Raw genomic sequence first — 21,646 nt, forward strand, 5'->3', positions numbered from 1 at the left:
ATTCCATTTTTTGCCGAATTCTACGATCCATGCACCCGAAGGAAGGCCTGGTGGAGGGTAGACTTCTTACGCGCTCTATCCACACCGTGATGTTGTTTTCTTGCCGCGCAAACTCCTTCTGCCAAAGAGAACCTTGGCCCATGTAGAACATCGCAAATCAGCGCTCTACAAAAGAATTAACGCGGGCCGCTCCTATTCTTCCATTGCAGAGCTGAATATGCATCGTGGAAACTCCCTACATTCAACCCGAAGGAGGTATCCGCGGTTTAGCTCTGCTATAAGGACAATATGGGCGCTCCAAGAAGTACTAGTCTGCCAAGAAGTGTAGAGTGACCATTAATACATGTATGCAGATTCGGCAGGTGGTTCATGACAACAGTTTGCGTGGTGGATTAAGATCCGGAAATTACCCAAACGAAGGGACACGGACCATGAACCAGCTTTTGCTCTTCTACATGTTATATGTTGTACCATATGTTGATAAGAGTTATTCGGACATAAATGACGTAATCTGTATCTCTGTTATGTTTCATCTGACACTTGATGACCTCAATGAAAAGCGGCCTGCGTGCCGATTTGAGCTTCTGACGAATAAACAAAGGTTCAAACAAAATCGTAAACATCCTTCCACAATCCCCGCACGCACGCACGCCCACTCGCTATCCCAACTCCGGAACTGGACATTCTTGCCATCGCTGCCATTAGTGCCAAACGGCAATTATAGTATAGCCTCCACCAGGCCTTTCTACGGGGGTGCGGATCGTAGAATTTGGCAAAAAGGGGAATGATTACCGTGGGAGGGTTAACATTCCTAGATCCTCCCTCCAAAGCGCGCGTCTGGCCTGGCGCCTATGAAACCCTGTGGAGGCCAAACTCCCCTGGCAAATTTAAAGTTTAAAACTAAAGGAGGACGCCATTAACATTCCGCGGTGATCCTTTGCTGGGATTTTAAACCTCCTTGGTCTGGTAGAGACTAATTACACTGTAAATGCAGAAATGTTCGCGCTGGTTTTATGTTCGCGGTTTTCGCGGTGAACTCTTTAATACTGCGTACTTAAAACCCCCACTAAAAGTCGTTCCATTGTGTGACTGTAGCGCTACTAGTGTTTCAAACGCGAACTCAAAACCACCGCGAACACTCCATTTTCTCCCTACCGCGAAATCAATTAAATCCCCGCGAACATTTCTGCATTTACAGTAATACTAGTAGACTTTTATCATCCTCATGCACCTGTTCTCCCAGCATGCCTCGCGCGGCCCGCACCAGAACGAGGCTGCGGAGCTCAGCTGAAGTCATGCTGTAGATTCGAACCCGCGACTTCTGATCCGGATTGACGTCGTTTTACAGAGGTAGGCGCTTTTTCTGAGCCAGGGAAGCATTCTTGATTTGATGAACTATATATCTGGCAAATTAGAGTTCAGCTTGGTGTAAGAGTGCGGCGTTTTGGAGTAGGAGAATAACCGGAATGGTGGGGAGGGGGGCGGCTTGTCATGCTTGTAACCATATGAAGTCGCGTAACCTTACCAAGGTTTCATTCACAAAGATTACAGAGAGATCAGACGACCGCCACTGCAGCCAGACATTCCTCGACAGAAGAAATGACTGCACCGGTCAGGATCAGTCGTTGTTGAGAGCCAGTGCGCTGCTGCCCCCCCCCCCCCCTCACTACATCTGCCCAGAAAAGATCACAGGAGGAAGCTTATACCGTAATTATGCAAAAATGTCCGCGGGGATTTAATCTCTAGGTTGGGAGAAAATGGAATGTTCACGGTGGTTTTGACTTTTGAAACAATAGTACTACTATCAGTAGCGCTACAGTCACACAATGGAACTGTTTTTTGCGGTGGTTTTAAGTTCAAGGTAAAGTCTAAAGAGTTCAAACCTGCGAACATTAAACCACCGCAAACATTTCTGCATTTACAGTACTTCAAAACAGTCTGCAACTTCAAAATTCAAGAGCCCGCTCAAACCCGAAACTCAGCAGAGACTGTTTTGTGTATGAGTAGAAATAGCGATATCGTTTGTTTTGGACCTTCAATCCATTTTTGCAACCATCCTACTAGTATACGCCCCCCACCCCAAAGGGAGCACATTGATAAGATACAAATAGACATGTTTGTCTGCGCTGTGATCGTTCTTCTTCTTTGTTTTTGAGGCTAACATCTTACTGAAGAATAGATTCTGTAGCCTATTTACCTGTAACTTGTGTAAGGTTTGATACACTCACCCCAACTCTTTGCTATAATTGGGTTCTTTAACGTGCTCGAGGTGTAGCTCTCCTCAAACACGGGCCTTGGGTAAGGCGCTTAACATGACTTCCTTCACTCTACTCTGGTGGAAATGAGTACCTAGCTTCGGTTAGTGACGTCCCTCATGTCTAATCCCCACTTCTATTCCCTCCCCAGGACCCCCCTCCCCAGGACCCCCCCCCCTCACGATGCGCGCGGCGCTCGGTTCCGCCTGTCTCGTCGCCCTTCTCCTCCTCCCGCTGGTCGCCATCGTGGAACCGCAGGACGACGAGTTCGCGGAGTTCGAAGACAACGAGTTTGCAGAGTTCGAGCATGTGATAGAGGATGAGGAAGAGGAAGACTTCTTAAGTATCGAGACTGAAGATGAAGAGGAAGAAGAGGTACTTTGGAAAGATGTTTTTAAGTTGTTGTTTTCACCATAGACAGTCTTTACTAATACTAGAATAGCAACTTATGATAGGCCATAAAGATGTACATCATGTTTTTTTTAAATTCTATATTTTTTAACTTCCCATGGCTCCTTGCCCTGGACTTTATTTTCTCAACTAGAATTTAAAGAGCATGTAATCGAAGTTGAGGAAGAAAACTTGAGAGTTGAGACGGAAGATGAAGAGGAAGAAGTAGAAGAGGCACTGTGGGAAGATGTTTTTAAGTTGTAGTTTTTTCAGTTTTTTTTTCACATTGGACTGTATTTACTAATACTAGAACTCGATAGAGTGCACATAGAGTGCACATAGCAGCTCATGATAGGCCATGATGATGTGTAAGATTACAGTAATCTGTTACACAAATTGGACTAACCTTTGTCAGAAAATACATATCATCAAGCACACAGTTGTTGTTTTAGCCCTTCAACATTAGCAGTGGTCTACAGAGTAATCTTCTTTTTTGTTGTTGTTAGGAAGGGCATGACAAGTTACTTAAACTCTCAGAACTACAAACTATAACAGACAGCCCATAGAGTGCAAAAGTTTGCCCAGGCAGCATGTACTATTTACCTCTTGGCAGTTACATGTACAGTTTCTGACGGTAGACTTTTTAGTTAACAGTAGACAAACAACTTTACCTTTCTGTTTTTATCCAGGGTCAGAGTTAGAGGAGGAGGTACCGGAGCAGGTCCTGGATGCTGAGTTTGATGATGGGGAGGCTGATGTGCAGGTGGAAGATGATGATGTAAACAACTTTCCCTTTTTCTCCCTTACAGGAGCCAGAGTTAGAGGAGGAGGTACCGGAGCAGGTTCTGGATGCTGAGTTTGATGATGGGGAGGCTGATGTGCAGGTGGAAGATGATGATGTAAACAACTTTCCCTTTTTCTCCCTTACAGGAGCCAGAGTTAGAGGAGGAGGTACCGGAGCAGGTCCTGGATGCTGAGTTTGATGATGGGGAGGCTGATGTGCAGGTGGAAGATGATGATGTAAACAACTTTCCCTTTTTCTCCCTTACAGGAGCCAGAGTTAGAGGAGGAGGTACCGGAGCAGGTTCTGGATGCTGAGTTTGATGATGGGGAGGCTGATGTGCAGGTGGAAGATGATGATGTAAACAACTTTCCCTTTTTCTCCCTTACAGGAGCCAGAGTTAGAGGAGGAGGTACCGGAGCAGGTCCTGGATGCTGAGTTTGATGATGGGGAGGCGGATGTGCAGGTGGAAGATGATGATGTAAACAACTTTCCCTTTTTCTCCCTTACAGGAGCCAGAGTTAGAGGAGGAGGTACCGGAGCAGGTCCTGGATGCTGAGTTTGATGATGGGGAGGCGGATGTGCAGGTGGAAGATGATGATGTAAACAACTTTCCCTTTTTCTCCCTTACAGGAGCCAGAGTTAGAGGAGGAGGTACCGGAGCAGGTTCTGGATGCTGAGTTTGATGCTGGGGAGGCGGATGTGCAGGTGGAAGATGATGATGTAAACAACTTTCCCTTTTTCTCCCTTACAGGAGCCAGAGTTAGAGGAGGAGGTACCGGAGCAGGTCCTGGATGCTGAGTTTGATGATGGGGAGGCGGATGTGCAGGTGGAAGATGATGATGTAAACAACTTTCCCTTTTTCTCCCTTACAGGAGCCAGAGTTAGAGGAGGAGGTACCGGAGCAGGTCCTGGATGCTGAGTTTGATGATGGGGAGGCGGATGTGCAGGTGGAGGATGATGATGTAAACAACTTTCCCTTTTTCTCCCTTACAGGAGCCAGAGTTAGAGGAGGAGGTACCGGAGCAGGTCCTGGATGCTGAGTTTGATGATGGGGAGGCGGATGTACAGGTGGAGGATGATGATGTAAACAACTTTCCCTTTTTCTCCCTTACAGGAGCCAGAGTTAGAGGAGGAGGTACCGGAGCAGGTCCTGGATGCTGAGTTTGATGATGGGGAGGCGGATGTACAGGTGGAGGATGATGATGTAAACAACTTTCCCTTTTTCTCCGTTACAGGAGCCAGAGTTAGAGGAGGAGGTACCGGAGCAGGTCCTGGATGCTGAGTTTGATGATGGGGAGGCGGATGTACAGGTGGAGGATGATGATGTAAACAACTTTCCCTTGTTCTCCCTTACAGGAGCCAGAGTTAGAGGAGGAGGTACCGGAGCAGGTCCTGGATGCTGAGTTTGATGATGGGGAGGCTGATGTGCAGGTGGAAGATGATGATGTAAACAACTTTCCCTTTTTCTCCCTTACAGGAGCCAGAGTTAGAGGAGGAGGTACCGGAGCAGGTCCTGGATGCTGAGTTTGATGATGGGGAGGCTGATGTGCAGGTGGAGGATGATGATGTAAACAACTTTCCCTTTTTCTCCGTTACAGGAGCCAGAGTTAGAGGAGGAGGTACCGGAGCAGGTTCTGGATGCTGAGTTTGATGATGGGGAGGCTGATGTGCAGGTGGAAGATGATGATGTAAACAACTTTCCCTTTTTCTCCCTTACAGGAGCCAGAGTTAGAGGAGGAGGTACCGGAGCAGGTTCTGGATGCTGAGTTTGATGATGGGGAGGCTGATGTACAGGTGGAAGATGACGAGGAGGAGTTCGAGCAGCAGTTTGATGACGAGGAGTTCGAAGGGTTTGCGGATTCGGATCGGACCAGCCGGAAGGGGCGGAGTCAGGATCCGCCCGATCTGAAAATCGCAAATGTGAGTCCATTATGTTAATCCTTATCTAATACTTTCACTGATCCTAAGTAATACTTTGCACCTATAGCACGTATGACCCACCTAACTTTATGATCACAACATGTTTGAGAACTATATTAATCCTTACACCAATTGTTTCGCTTGTCCCACCTTTACAGACTCACCTGTGTTCAGGCTAGTAGCTAGCAAGGCATCTTTTAGATACCCTAAATAGAAAACAAAGAAATTAGCAGCGGATGCCTAGCGGACACCCTGGTTTCCCTGGTAATTACACACATGTACACATGTGCATGTAGCCTCCCCCCTCCATATCTCTCTCTATCTCTCTCTATCCAATTTAACGTCTTTTGTTCCCCATCATCTGGGAGTTAGACGTGCTTGCACATGGATGGGGAAGCCCCAGAACTCCGCATCAAGTGCAAGTCTTTTTTGTAGCAAGAGTTTTTACGGCTGGATGCCCTTCCTAACGCCAACCAAAACCCTACTGCTGGGCTTAGGACATGGGAAATGTGTGTTAAGTGCCTTTCCCAAGGGCACAACGTCTGGGTGCATGTCCGGACATGTCTGGGTGCTCCACTGGGGATTGAACCTGGGTCTTATTGGTTCATAGCCGGATGCTCTGCCACTGTGCTACACAGACGCCACACAGACGCCATATATATAAATATATGGGAATAAAATAAAGAATGTTCCCTAAAAGCCTGCCTGTGTCCCTAGGTGCCGTACCACCTGTACTGACTCACCTGTCCCACCTGTAGTCTCTCACCTGTAGTCTCCCACCTGTAGTCTCCCACCTGTAGTCTCCCACCTGTAGTCTCCCACCTGTAGTCTCCCACCTGTAGTAACTCACCTGTAGTAACTCACCTGTACTGACTCACCTGTCCCACCTGTAGTCTCTCACCTGTAGTCTCCCACCTGTAGTCTCCCACCTGTAGTAACTCACCTGTACTGACTCACCTGTCCCACCTGTAGTCTCCCACCTGTAGTAACTCACCTGTACTGACTCCCCTGTCTCCCCAGGTGCCGTACCACCTGCGCACCAGCTGGGAGAATTTTTACCTGGAGATCCTGATGATTGGCGGGCTGCTGGCCTACGCCATGAACTACGTCGCCGGCAAGACCAAGAACCACAAGCTAGCCAGCGCCTGGTGAGTCACTCATCAGGCAGATTTTCCTCCAGTCAGCTTATAGACAAAGAAAGTGCTTTTCAGTTCTTATAGATCCGAGAATAGTTTCATCAGTTGGTAAATCACTGGACAACAAGATTCTTTGCACACAACCAAGATTAGTGTTTTATTCACACAGACGTTTCGGTGACCATCTGTCACCTTCCTCAATCTGTCACCAATTCTGATTGGTTCGCTTTGCACTGAAGCACAGATGTCGCTGCTTATACTTTGTAAGTTATAGATGCCGTCCCAAACGTAGATTATTTTCATAAGAGTTGATGCAGTACTTACAGTATGTCGATATTTACAGTATTTATAATGTATCAATATCAGTATATCAATATCGTAACTGATACGATTATGATCACTGCGTTCCCAAATGCAAATTCTGTGAACCCTGTTGTCCAGAGTTCTCACAGAGGAAATGGAAAGGTCTTTTCTGGCCAGTATTGGCAGATTCTAACCTGTGCTGTTCCATGTTAACTGCACATGGCTTGTCCTTGCCATATGCATTTCAGTTTTACTAGTTTTACTAGGGTTTTCCTAGGCCATGTAGACTTTTTATAGAGGACATGAGATGTTTCTTTTCTGACCAGAATTAACATATCCTTATCTGTGCATTTCCAGGTTAACTGCACATAAAGACCTGCTGGAGGCCAACTTCACGTCTGTCGGTAGGTCGGAGCTTTACTTTTAGGTCCGGTTTCTGTCTGTTGTGCACACTCCATGCTTGGAAGAGCATCAAAGTTGACTAGGAACTTTGAACCTTTTTGAATAGTACAGTAGAACATCAGTACACCGGACAAAACTTAACTTTTGTGCTTATATCATAATGTGTAGTACTTGTCCAGAAAATTAATGTCCATGCCTGTGTTAAGGGGATGATGGGCAGGGTGCATTCTGGGATACTGATGACGTATGTATCCCATGATGCCTGTGTTTAGGGGATGATGGGCAGGGTGCAGAGGTGCATTCTGGGATACTGATGATGTATGTATCCCATGATGCCTGTGTTTAGGGGATGATGGGCAGGGTGCAGAGGTGCAGTCTGGGATACTGATGATGTATGTATCCCATGATGCCTTGTTTAGGGGATGATGGGCAGGGTGCAGAGGTGCAGTCTGGGATACTGATGAAGGAGAGCGAACACATCTACTCCATCTGGTGCTCCGGCAGGGTCTGCTGCGAGGGGATGCTGGTCGAGATCAAGGTACGCACGCACTTAATACACACTTACTACACACTTACTACACACTTACTACACACTTACTACACACATGTACACTCGCACACAGGGTCTGCTGCGAGGGCATGCTGGTCGAGATCAAGGTTAGTACACACTTACTACACACTTACTACACACTTACTACACACTTACTACACACTTACTACACACTTACACACACTTACTTACTACACACACACAGGGTCTACTGCGAGGGCATGCTGGTCGAGATCAAGGTACGTACACTTACTACACACTTACACACACTTACTACACACTTACTACACACTTACTACACACTTACTACACACACACAGGGTCTACTGCGAGGGCATGCTGGTCGAGATCAAGGTTAGTACACACTTACTACACACTTACTACACACTTACTACACACTTACACACACTTACTACACACACACATGTACACATTTTACACACAAAAACACACACATTTTACACACACACCTGTAAGGCCCCCGGCTAACCCGTGTCCTTCCTAACCCAGCTGCTGAAGCGGCAGGACCTGGTGAGCGTGATCTCATGCATGATGCGGCCGCACACACGCACACCACACACACACACACGCGCGCACACACACCCGTAAGGCCCCCGGCTAACCCCGTGTCCCTTTGCAGCTGCTGAAGCGGCAGGACCTGGTGAGCGTGATCTCGCGCATGATGCGCCCGACTGCCGACCAGGTCACCGTGACCGTGGACCTCGCCGCGGCCGACATGGACAGCTTCGTGTTCGCCGTCGGCAACAAGAAGACGATTGGCCGTCTGCACAAGGACATGAACGATCTGGTGAGAACGTTTCTGTTGCGAACAGTCGGCCCGATTCTAGGGCTAATCTGTGAGAACGTTTCACTGTGACAAACACATCCCCTGTTGCACCAGGTATGTGTCATGTTTGATGTGACTTGACCTATTGCAATGGGGTTTGGTCATGTCTGATGAGTTTTACTAACAGTCCTGTGTTTTTTGGTGTGACTTTTGATAATTTGTTTGGATTGGACTGATTTGTTGACCTGAAGAAGTCTGTAACTTCTGACCTCTAACCAGAGTTTTTTTGTTGTCTGCTGCAGATTTTATGTTTACCCTCTGACCTGTTCTGTTGCTGAGTTGGTATTTAACCTATGACCTGTTCCGCCCCAGAGTCTGTTCGTGCCTGACAAGCGCCCCGGTGAGAAGTACGGTCTGCCGTCCGGCATGGCCATCCTGTCCGAGTCCGGCGAGGTCACCAACGCCATGGTCGACAACAAGGTGAGACAAACAAACTATAAACAAGAATGGGGGTCTCCATGGGGGCTTTAGGTGAACTGTAGGAGATAAGAGATTCACTTGGGGTTTTTAAAGTAACTGAAAGGAGATGGGGAATCCTGTTTTGCATGTGTGGAGTGTAGTGTACCAAGAAGAAATCTTGTTTGGTGCAGATGATGATGAAGTTTGTTGCAGAGGTTGCAAGGTGCTGAATAACTATGTAGACATGTTTGGTGCAGATGACGATCATGATGTTTGGTGCAGATGATGATGATGATGTTTGATGCAGATGATGATGATGTTGATGTTTGTTGCAGATGGTGCGAGTGCTGAATAACTATGCAGACATGTTTGTTGCAGATGACGATCATGATGTTTGGTGCAGATGATGATGTTGATGATGTTTGATGCAGATGATGATGATGTTGATATTCGGTGCAGATGATGATGATGTTGATTATGTTTGTTGCAGATGGTGCGAGTGCTGAATAACTATGCAGACATGTTTGGTGCAGATGATGATGTTGATTATGGTTGTTGCAGATGGTGCGAGTGCTGAATAACTATGCAGACATGTTTGGTGCAGATGATCATGATGTTTGATGCAGATGATGATGTTGATTGTGTTTGTTGCAGATGGTGCGAGTGCTGAATAACTATGCAGACATGTTTGGTGCAGATGATGATGATTATGGTGTTTGGTGCAGATGATGATGATTATGGTGTTTGATGCAGATGATGATGTTGATGTTTGTTGCAGATGGTGCGAGTGCTGAATAACTATGCAGACATGTTTGGTGCAGATGATGATGATTATGGTGTTTGATGCAGATGATGATGATTATGGTGTTTGATGCAGATGATGATGTTGATGTTTGTTGCAGATGGTGCGAGTGCTGAATAACTATGCAGACATGTTTGGTGCAGATGATGATGATTATGGTGTTTGATGCAGATGATGATGATGTTGATTATGTTTGTTGCAGATGGTGCGAGTGCTGAATAACTATGCAGACATGTTTGAGTTTCTCCACATCTCGGACCAGTTCTCGGGGCCAAAGGTCAAGGACGGGTGAGTACAAGGTCAAGTCTATACCCTGGTGCTGGTACTCAACAAGTCTCGAAGAGAAAGTTCAGAAATTTCAGTTTTGTAACCTTAAGTAGCAGTGAGGTGGTTAAGTTTGCTTGCCACCACAATTTCCAGCAAGTCCAAATCCATGTCCACAGCAGTTTGTGTTACATGTACATCCAAGGTTCCCAACTAGCAGATTTCTGTTGTAAGTGTTACCTTTTGTTCCTGCAGGGATCCTCAGCCTGCCACCAAGATGCCTGATACCAAGAAGACCATCATCTTCACCTTCAACGGTGAGAATGACCTTCAGTGTTGTTGGAACTAGTTCTCTCCTAGGAGGTGATATGTGATAATTGATAACTGATAATCGATAGCTGATAAGTAATAAATCCCTGCAGTGCCTGGGCAGGCCGCAACTCAGTGTGTGTGATAACTAATAATCAATAACTGATAAGTGATGAAAACCCGCGGTGCCTTGGTAGGGCCACGGCTCATCGTGTGCGATAACTGATGATCCATAACTGATGACTCCCCACAGTGCCTTGGTAGAGCTGCAGCTCAATGTGTGTGATAACTTATAATTGATAACTGATAATCGATAACTGATAACTCCCCACAGTGCCTGGGCAGGGCCGCAGCTCAATGTGTTTGATAACTTAAAATTGATAACTAATAATCGATAACTGATAATCCATGACTGATAACTCCCCACAGTGCCTGGGCAGGGCCGCAGCTCAGTGAAGGATGTTTTCGCCATGGAGCCGATGATGAAACTCGTCTTCCACATTCTGGACAAAGTCTTCCGTTTCCGCCTCAGCAAGGAGGTGGGTCTGGCTCCTTATTCCTCACAGGCGTCGCATTGTGTTCAGTACATGTTTACAGGGTACAGCCCAAGACGTGTTGTGTAAGGAATGATTGTGTAAGACTAAGACGTGTTGTAGTATAAGGAGTGTCTCCCATCCCCCCAGACGAAGCTGAAAGTGGAAGGAGCGAGGGTGTTAGGCATGTTGTGGGTGTGTGGGGCTAAGACGTCTTGTTTCCCCCCAGGCCAAGACGAAGGCTGACAAGACGCGGCTGAAGGTGGAAGAGTCCTTCCTTAAGATGACGCACGCCCAGCGGCAGGAGGCGGCCCAGGCCCGCCGCGAGGAGCGCCGCCGCGCCGAGAAGGACCGCATGATGGCGGAGGAGGACCCCGACAGGCAGCGCAAGATGGAGGTGAGAGGTCACAGGTTAATCTAACGCTTACCCAGACAGACAGGGCAAGATGGAGGTGAGAGGTCACAGGTTAATCTAACGCTTACCCAGACAGACAGGGCAAGATGGAGGTGAGAGGTCACAGGTTAATCTAACGCTTACCCAGACAGACAGGGCAAGATGGAGGTGAGAGGTCACAGGTTAATCTAACGCTTACCCAGACAGGCAGGGCAAGATGGAGGTGAGAGGTCACAGGTTAATTTAACGCTTACCCCGACAGGCAGCGCAAGATGGAGGTGAGAGGTCACAGATCAAAGTTCAGTTTATCCTGTGAGGTGACATGAGTTTCTGTCAGGCAGCGCAAGATGGAGGTGAGAGGTCACAGGTTAACCCCCTAACCCCGACAGGCAGCATAAGATGGAGGTGAAAGGTTACAGGTTAAAGTTCAGTTCATCCACCGAGGTGACACAGGTTTCTCCACAAATCCCTTTCTCAGGTTTTATTCCATGTAGGACTTTCTCAGACTCTAAGTTGAAGAAAGTTCAAATAAAGATGATTCTAAATCTCCAGGTTTTCTCGCCATGACGGAATGTTCTCCCCTTTCAGGAGCGCGAGTACCGACGTGACATGAAGAAGAAGCAACCCAAGGTCAAGCAGCTGAAGGTCAAGATGGGCTGATGACCTTGACCCAAGTGCAATAAGACTGACTGTGAAGGTCACAGTGTGAAGGTCAACAGTAGCTAGGGAGTGTAATGTGACACCTACATGGGACACATCAATGTAGCAATCCTGCCTAGAAACTGTTGCAGCATTTTTGTACGGGAGGTTAGGTAGGAATTTTAGTTAAAGTGAGTACGGACACAGTAGCAGTTAACTATAGGAGGGCAGTCGATATTTAAAGGTTTGGTCCTAAGTCACGGTAAGAAAGCTGGGGGAAATTGCATTTTTTTATCAGTCCTGAGCTTCAAATTGTTCTGTTTGCTTTGCATGAGGTTTACATGAATTTACATTTTGCAAACAGAAGTGTAGCAGTAACTGGTAAAAGTGTAGCAGCTTTGCTGATCCAGAGAAATCCATCAAGGCAAAACCCACATTAACTGATTAAGGAAAAGCCATGGCCATGTTCGGCTATGTGTAACTATGGTTGGGGGAACGTCAGGGGGCCATGTTCGGCTATGTGTAACCAGGGTTTTACTGAACTGCTCCTAACCGTGATTGGGGGAAGGAAGGGAGACCATGTTCGGCTATGTGTAACCGGGGCTTACGTGTAAACTGCACCATTCTAGGGTTTTATAATGTCCAAAGTTTCCATAACTGTATGAAAATTGCTGCAACTTTGCTAACGTCTATAACAAAGGAGCTTTCAACAATAAATAAATACTATCAGTTCTGACCCCGTCCTTGTTTCCATCATTTACTGCGACAAAAGGAAGTCCGCCGGTTGTGAAAACAGTGAAGTTTTATTTCCGAAAATAGTTTCATCAGGTTGGTAGAATATACGATATATGAGATTCTTTTTACACAACCAGGTAATCTCACCTGCTGATGTTTCAGTGTCTGTCAGACACCTTCAGACCTTCTGACTGGAGTACTGCTTCTCACCGCTATAAGTAGCCGATGTAGGTGGCGCTTTTGCGGTGAGAACACTGTCCCAAACATGGCTTAGTTTGTATCCCCCCTTGTCTCGGTTCATCACTGGTGTTGTCTTCCTTATCCAGTGAAGTTGTATTCATTACATGAATATATGCAGCGGACTAGACCTGAGTAAGACATCCAGAGCCGAACAGTTCCTGTTCAAAACTTTTATTCAGTCCGTCACTTCTCCAAAGTGGCTTCTGTAATTCCTCAGGCCGTAGTTAGCACAGTAAGTAGACTTTTACAACAGTGAGGAAACCGCTTAAACTTAGCAAAGGCCTGTAACGAAGGAGCCTATATCCATAAATACCAACAGTTCTGGCTTGCTTCTCGTTTACTACATGTACAACAAAAGAAACAATGAAATTACATGTCATCTTGGATTTCCAGGATGCGAGCCTTCTTTTTTTCTGACATGAGATTAAATGTACCATTCAGGCCAGCAACTACATGCAAAAAGCTCATATTTTTGTACCAACCGTTTACCTTTAAGACTACCCACTCCAATCTAATAAAAGAAACTAGACTTTTGCGGCCCAAGGAAAGTTTTGTGGAGTACTTTTGTTGTTTCGTCCTGTGTGTGATGGATTCTATAGGTACCGATTATATAGATTTGCTATAATTCTATATTGTCCGCTTTACTGGTTGGTTTCACTGCCAATGGCCAGACACCCGTTACATTGTACAGCGGTGGTGAGAGTTGAATCCGCCTGGCGTCTAGCTATGGACGTCCTGGAAAAAGGAACAGAATTAGCAGGGATGAGATGCGGAATGGCGTTTAATAACGAGAACAATATAATGATGGGCTAATCTGTTTAGGGTCATCGCTATAGGCAAGGGTTTCAGGAAATGGTGGGGTTCCTATCAGTGCCTGGCATATGAACACACGATGTGTTTATAACAACATGATGATGGTCTAACATGCTTAGTCTGAAGGGCACTGTAGCTGTGTCATGTTTACTAGGTGGAAGGGTTTCATGGAACGATGCGGTTATAAGAAGTACCTGGAACAGCCTGGCAAATGAAGAGACGACGCCTGCGGCATGGTACGTCCTTCCACTCGTCTTTTTGGGAATCCGATGAGGAGAAAATAACGCAATCTTGGTTGCCGTTATCGTCATTTGGTTGTCCCGGACCCCAGGAGCTGTACGAGCCAAGTCCAGAACCATCCACCCACTCAAAGCTTCCCTCTTCGCGCTGATCGTGCAGGCCGAACCAGAAGTTCCCCTCGTCGTTCACGGCATTGTGCAAGGAGATCAGGAAGGCGTTGGTCTCATTGTCTCGGGGCATGGCGACGGTGCCGCCGTCTTCACCACAGGCCGCGGCCGCTTCGCTGAAGGTCTTACGTGTGTTGAAGGCCTTGTAGCAGATTTCACGCCACATTGTGTAACCTTTAGGACAAGATACTGGAAAAAAAGGTTTAACATGCACAGCGGGCTAATGAATAGATATGCGTGATGTTGAAAAAGCAGCACTATGTATCCATACTTTATCAGAATACCGTACCTCCTATCAAATTACAAACAAACCTATGTAGACGAGAGGTGGGGGGGGGGGGGCTAATAGCGCCCGCGCCAACTTTGACGTCGAATAACTGCCGAACGACGTGCGCTAGGACTACCAAACTTGGTGACTTTTCCTAATATTTAGTTTGGAACAATTTTATAATAAAAGTGTAAGTTAAGTATTTTTTGTGTTGCCATGGCAACGGGTTTCTGACAGGCATATTTTACCAAATTCACTGATTTTCTGCGTAAACAATGAGGTTTTAAAGGTTTTCTTGTTCAACCACATTTGTTTTGCTACATTATTCACATCATATGTAATTTAATGTAATTTTCATGAGTTGATTTTCTTAGATTATGCTAATTTGATAACGTCATCGGCCAAAATCTAACACGGTGGCTAATATCATGAGTTTAGGTATAAACAGGCATTTATTCAAATTAACGTTTAGTCTATTTTCATTGTGTTCTGGTGTTACAAGTTGCAAAGCAATGTATTCTAAAAAAAATTCAAGATTGCCTCTCCAAGATGGCGGAGAGCTGAATAAATATGACGTCATTCTGGGGTTGACCGCCATAGGTGGTGGTGTCTGACGTCACGGTTATTCTTTTCCACTGGAACCAGCAACTCCCGGAAAAACCAGGCGCCGTTCGATACACATTTCTGAAGAAGGTGTCCATCATAAGCTTTCATCTCATATGCAGCGAGTGTATGTACCATCTTTTATTAAGGAGTGCAAATAATCATTTCCACACCCAGGACGATACCTAGTCATAAACTCACCTGTAGTGATACCTGTGTGCTGTTTTTCTCAATGAATGTAATCATAATGTTGTCAGGACATCTGTACAATCATTCTACTAGTGCTTAGAGCAGATTGTATCGAAACAATGTAGAAACATGTAGAATATTTTATTGCTTTTAACCTGTTTATTACCTCTTTAGTTGTCGGGTTGATATACATTTCCAACGATTGTATGCATTATAAGCTTTCATCTGATGTGCAACAAGTGTATATTCCATACGTTATAGATGTACAGGAAGGAGTGTAATATACTGCACTGAATCAGCAGTTACGAGGGAAGAGTAAGAAAAGAGAACTAGAAAGATCAACCTGTTTTATCCCTGGCCTCAGTCTGCAGAACTGTCGTAGACTGCGGAGCGTCTTGATTCCGGTAGAGGGGGCTGCTGAACTGTGGCCCACCGGTGGCGGTCTGCTCTGATTCAAATGATCCTAAACCAGAAGGAAAGTGAGGTTAGTAAGGGCGTGATATGGTAGATTGTCATTTCAGAACCCAAGACAACATCCAATCACAGTATGTAGTGATACCTGCGTGCCATTTTGTCTCAGCTTATGTAATTCTGATGTTATCAGGACATCTCAGGATCTGCATGGTCAAGGCCGAGGTCATTCTGATGGTGCTAAGAACAGATTGTATCGAAACAATGTAGAAATTGTTTATTTTATGACCTTTTAACTGTTTATCACCTTTGTAGTTAACATTGTCTGGTTGATATACATTTCTGAAGATTGCATGCCTTCATCTGAGGTGCAATAAGTCTATATTCCATGTTGCATAAAGGTGTAGGAAGGGAAGTAAGATCAACAAGAATATAAGCAAGTATGTAAACAAACGTGAAGACGTGATATCACACCAAGACAAATGATCATTGTCTAATAGGTCATCAAGATACAGATATTACAACAAAGAAAACCCATGTACAGAGCTACGAACGAAAATTTAAAAATACAATTTCTAAGAATCGACCTATTTTATCCTTGGTCTTGATCTGCAGATCATCTGTTGCTTGCAGCGCGCTTTGATCCCGATAGAGGGGGTTGCTGAACTGTGGCCTGCCCACAAATGAGTAGAGTTTTGTCGCCTGCATCGACGCTTCACATGGACCATCGTTTGAACTGGATCCTACATTAGCAGGGAGATATCTACATATAACCAAAGGGTATTAGATACTAACCAAGATTTGATGTCAATTGCAAATCTCTGCTTACTTGTGGTATTTATCTAGTAAGGTTCCAACAGTTATTGGAGTCATTGAAACTATTTCCAAAATGACATTCAATTCCTTGGCAATTTTCATTAAATAAAACACTATATTCTGGTCTTAATAGAAGGAAACTTCCATAGCGTTAGCAGCGTAAAACTGTTTTCTGAATCTCTGAAGTTATTTTGTGTGTGATATAAATCTATTAAGATGGACAGAGCATTTTGTGGGACAACTATCCTGTCAAATGTACCAAATATGTACTTTCCAGAAAACAGTGTTAGCTTACCTGGTGAACTGACGCAGGCGATGGCCAGTATCATGTAGACCCAAACTGACATGTTTAGATTCGCGCTCCTCAATCCTGGCCAGTAAACGCTTCTAGCAGTTTCATCAACGTGGAAATGCTACGGCTGACAGGAGTGTTCCAAACCTGTCCGTCCCAGGTTCGGGAAACGCGTGAAATAACAACCTCGCGTTTTCTCGACACACCCTGTGCAGAGGAAATTGGTCTGTTGCTTTTCCGATAGTACATTTACCTATGCTTTCAAGTTCCAGTTCAAAGATAGATCAGGTGAAACAGCGCAGGGCACAAAACGTTACAGTCCGGCGGCTTTTCCTACCGGGATCACAGCCCTCTACTCTTCACAACTGATATGATCTACACTACTGGCGTAAGGTTTCATTTGCTTTTGTTTTGTGTTCTTTTTTTGTAGTTTCTTGATACATGGCTGGAACTGCCGAAGTTTGCCTATTTTTTTGCCAGATTGCAAGACTTACTAAGGCATGTTCGTTATGTTTTTATTTTCGTTCGTTTTTAGGTTTCTTCTTTTACTTTCATAAGAAAGAAAAGAAATATAGAGTCGTAGGTCGGTTGTAGACAATATATACTTCAATGAGAGCAGCATAGAAACTTTTGATAAGGGTAAGAAACATCTTTATGAAAGCTGACAACAAAGGAGCTTATGAATACAGTATTTCTGCTACTGTGCTTTCTTTCTTCATTTATCACTGCGACATGTCAGCCTATTGTACAAAAAGTAAAGTTACGTGTTATCTCCATTTAAAAATTCTCAAGCGCTTTTATTTGTTAAACCTGTGTGTTAAGCACTCTGTAGGAAATACTCAAGGGTCGGGTGTCCAATTTGATACAAATAAGAAGCTTTACACGTTCTATAGAATGTTCTTTACATAGAACAAGTTCTGGCTACACGTGAAAACATCTGTAGATTCTCTCTTTACTCAACTGAGGCGTGACTAAAATCGTACGGTGCTGCTTCATTGCTTGATGCATTTCACAATTTCTTCTGTGTTAGTTCTCTACTCGATGGCAGTACATTGCATAACGTATAAATTCTATTCATTCATTCATGATTCATTCATTCTTTAATTCAAAAATTCATTTATTCATTCATTCAACTAAAGTCAATCACAAAGCAGATCATACGCAACGCATCCTCATGCCTCATGAGGTTTCAATGTTCAGTGTCCAAAAGTTGCATAACAAGTCTATATGGAACGGACTGATCCTCACGCAAACCAAACTCTTTCGCAACACAGTCACCCCTCAGTAAGACAACTAAGCCGCATAGTTTCTGTTTAGAACTTTTATTCAGCCTGTCACGTGTGCAAAAGACCGGTTTCACCAATGTGGCTTCCTCAGTGGCTCAAATGAGAACAGTATACAAAGCTTTCATGACAGTACAAAACTCTCTGCAACTTTGTCATATAACAAAGGAACTTTCATCAATAAATACCAGCAGTTCTGGCATCGGGCTCTCCTTCATTTGCTACAAGAAAAATAGTCATTCTATAGTGAAGTCAGATAATTACATTCTTTTTAAACACTTTCATTTTTCTTCCTGTCTGTCAAGCATTTTGAAAGAAACAGATCAGATTCTCCATAAATAGGTATACATTTTACACTCTCAAAAGTCTTTCACCTACTAGAACACTTAACGTAAAAATAAAAAAAGTCTGGCTAAGTAAGTAGTATATAAAACTAGAACCTTGTTAACCTCCCAAAACCCACTCATTACAACAAAAGTGGGACAATTCGTCTTCCACTGCTTCCAAAAAAGAAGTCAAACCCAAAAGGCGTAGATTGTATTCCGTAGTAGTTTTTAGAATAGCCATGTGTTCTACTAGTCAACATTGTTAACTCGTACTATCTGTACAGTATACCCTTGTTATGTATTGTTTCATGTTGCAATTAGCCTTCGGGCAAGAACTTGCAAACAAAATTATTATCATTATCATATACGTAAAATAAGTAGTATGAAAGGACCTGTAAATTCTCTATGTATACTAACAAAGACGTGACTGCCATTGTACAGTACTACTTCCTTGCTTTTGTGGTCATTCCCTGTTCCTTCTGTGTTATTTTCCGACTTAACAGCATTAAGAAAACAATGTGCAATTTGAGTCCATTGCTATATTTGCAGCTTTTACGTTTCAATGGTCTCGGTTAGCTTTACTGTGGATGGTAGGTGACCCATTGTGCCGTGAACCTTGAATGGGGAATTCTAGCGATGCCAACACGGGGAACAAAATTTGTTCTTCTCCAGCAGTGAGCGAAGTTCTGCTGTGGTAATGTTGTTCGGCCCAACATCCCTTTTCAAGTTGTTGATGAAGGTTGTGCGTTGTCTGCCTCTTTCCTTCTTCCCTCTGTTGGCTGCAAGAGGATAAGCTGGCTGGCTTTCAGCTCAGTATGTCGGACGCAGTGTCAAGTCAGTTCCTTATCTCAGAGAGTCTAGGAAGGTCCCCGTAGAGTACAAAGTTCATCAAGCGATGTTAATGGCAGGGTTCACTCCATACATGGTGTGTTTTGACATGGTTCATAACGACAGCAAAGGTGGTCTAACGTGCTAAGTCTAATGGCTAGTTGTACAGAGACGGTGAGAGTTCCGCCTGTGGCCTATGAACGCCCTGGAAAACGATTGACACGAGTTAGCAGGGACGAGATGTGGACACGGTTCATTAGAAGAGCAATTGTGGTCTAACGTGTGAAATTAAATGGCTACTTGATGTTCACTCGATGGAAGGGATACAGGAAATGGTATGGTTATAAGAAGTACCTGGGACAGCCTGGCATATGAAGTGAAGCGTCCAGCTGCATGGTCCGTCGTTCCACTTGTCCTTCCAGGATGGGAAGTTGGAGTAATGAACGCAATCTTGGTTGTTATATCGAGGGCCGCGGTTGCTCGGTTCTCCCGGACCCCAGGAGCTGTACGTCCCAAGTGCAGAACCATCCACCCACTCAAAGATTCCCTCTTCGCGCTGATCGTGCAGGCCGAACCAGAAGTTCGCGTTGCCGTGCACGGGCTTGTACAAGGAGACCAGGAAGTCGTTGGTCTCAGCGTCTCGGGGCATGGCTAGGGTGCCGCCGTCTTGAAGACAGGTCGCGGCCGCTTCGCTGAAGGTCTTCTTTGTGCTGAAGGCCTTGTAGCAGATTCCACGCCACTCTGTGTAACCTTTAGAAGATGGTACTGGAAAACAGGTTTCGAGTCAACAACATACGTAGGGATAGACATCGGTGATATCGAAAGCGTTGCAGAATGCCATCAATGAAAAATCATTACATTGACTCAGAAGATCATATTACGTGATATTGACTTGTTGGATACCAGCATAACAAATAATCTATATGTGACAGTAAAGCACTATGTTGATAAGACATGACACGACTATTAACATATTTACGTAGATTACTAATGATAATGTCATTATCGATGAAGGAAATGATATTGATAAACACTGCCAAAACATATATTTTGATGCAAGTCATCATGCAAGCATCATCGATGAGGAGGATGATATCATGAAATGGAATAATGATAGTGCTACAAGTTTTCACGTTTTTATACTAATGATGTTCCTCAATGTGGATCAATGTTACGTAAAGGAACTTCACACAATGTTCTTACATAACTTTTAATAAATGCTAAAATTCAGCTCATTAAATACTGGCACCGTTGAGTAAACTTACCTGAGGACTCTTTGCTTCACGATTCATACAACACTGTATTTACTGGTGATCATGACTGAATTAATCATTTTAAGGACACTCTCTGTTACCACGGCTTTGGACATATATGGATGAAACCTGAGTCTTATAAAGTAGACTATATTGCCCACCAACTTCTCTCCCGGCTACACATATACAAGAGTGGTTTAGCCGTATTAGAAATAATTCAAAATTTTCTTGTCTCAACAAATCAAAAAACCGTTATGAACAAGAAAAATATCTTGATGATATAAATAACGTTGAAATTCGTAAAGCGATAACTCAGGTAAGAATCAGTAGTCATAAGTTGAAAATAGAGACGGGCAGATATTACAACATAGCCCCTGACCAAAGGTTTTGCCCATATTGTCCAATGAAAATTGAAGATGAATTTCACTTTGTCATGGAATGCTCTAGATATGATGTTTTACGTAATAAGTTATTCACATTTCTTAAAACAAGTACACATTTTAAGAGTATCGATACTACCGACAGTTTTGAGTATATATTTAAATGAAACAATCCCCACGATACGAAAATTGGTAAATATCTTAACGACTGCTTTCACATTAGGAAACATACCGAAACTAATGATTAAACCAACTCGATCATAACTGTTACGCTATATCAAAATGTACTCTAGTCCTTATTGTATTGTATGAGTAATTAGGATGCTATATCAAAATGTATGCTAGCCCTTATTGTATTGTATCATTAATTAGGATGTTAAGTTTTATTCTATACTTTTACTTTGTACTATGTTTACGAATTCTTGCCATACTTTGTACCATGCACAATTGTCGTGCAATAAAGTTCTTCATAACGGCGGAATGACGCCTACCGAGCCTCTTCGGCTAAGCTGTAAAAAATGCCAACAAATGCCGCATTCACGCACGGATTTGGTGGCCAATGTGTGCCATTTGCGGCCAAGAGCCGTTTGTTTTGCACATGCCATCACAAGTAGTGCATTTACAAACTGAATCCCAACTTTACTTATTACAAATATAGTACGCATAACGAGTGAAACTCAACTTACAGGCCGTCTTACTCATCTCGCGAAGACGCTGCTCCAAGGCGGCGGTTCGGCCTCGCTCCTTGTCCAGGTCGCGCTTCAAGGCGTCAAAAGCGGTGGACATGTCGTCTTGGTCGTGCTTCAAGGCGTCAAAAGCGGTGGACAGTTGGCGCATGTCGTCTTGGTCGCCCTTCAAGGCGTCAACAGCGGTGG

The 21,646-nt window shown here is 44.4% G+C and overlaps 2 protein-coding genes and 1 long non-coding RNA gene across 3 annotated transcripts; 1 reads left to right on the forward strand and 2 right to left on the reverse strand.

Annotated features, from left to right (window-relative positions):
* Positions 1 to 1,240: 1,240 nt before the first annotated feature.
* On the forward strand, positions 1,241 to 12,663 carry LOC136447279 (PAT complex subunit CCDC47-like). Its single transcript, XM_066446008.1, has 14 exons — positions 1,241 to 1,350; positions 2,422 to 2,598; positions 2,845 to 2,879; positions 5,182 to 5,349; positions 6,370 to 6,497; positions 7,146 to 7,192; positions 7,610 to 7,728; positions 8,381 to 8,548; positions 8,900 to 9,007; positions 9,991 to 10,076; positions 10,308 to 10,369; positions 10,791 to 10,900; positions 11,124 to 11,291; positions 11,877 to 12,663. Exons 2-14 carry the CDS (start codon positions 2,439 to 2,441, stop codon positions 11,946 to 11,948), a joined length of 1,431 nt encoding a protein of 476 aa, XP_066302105.1. The 5' UTR covers positions 1,241 to 1,350; positions 2,422 to 2,438; the 3' UTR covers positions 11,949 to 12,663.
* Positions 12,664 to 13,543: 880 nt separating this feature from the next.
* Positions 13,544 to 16,756, reverse strand: LOC136447025 (tetranectin-like). The gene is made up of 5 exons (XM_066445694.1): positions 16,705 to 16,756; positions 16,181 to 16,336; positions 15,526 to 15,645; positions 14,083 to 14,296; positions 13,544 to 13,637 (listed from the first exon to the last, which is right to left on the reverse strand). The coding sequence occupies exons 1-5, from the start codon at positions 16,754 to 16,756 to the stop codon at positions 13,544 to 13,546; spliced, it is 636 nt and encodes a 211-aa protein (XP_066301791.1).
* A 1,250-nt stretch (positions 16,757 to 18,006) lies between these two features.
* LOC136447820 (uncharacterized) lies at positions 18,007 to 20,096 on the reverse strand. The gene is made up of 2 exons (XR_010757779.1): positions 19,493 to 20,096; positions 18,007 to 19,343 (listed from the first exon to the last, which is right to left on the reverse strand). It is a non-coding gene; the product is annotated as an uncharacterized lncRNA (long non-coding RNA).
* Positions 20,097 to 21,646: the final 1,550 nt, after the last annotated feature.

Source organism: Branchiostoma lanceolatum, chromosome 13, assembly GCF_035083965.1.
Source record: "Branchiostoma lanceolatum isolate klBraLanc5 chromosome 13, klBraLanc5.hap2, whole genome shotgun sequence".
Classification (NCBI taxonomy): domain Eukaryota; kingdom Metazoa; phylum Chordata; class Leptocardii; order Amphioxiformes; family Branchiostomatidae; genus Branchiostoma; species Branchiostoma lanceolatum.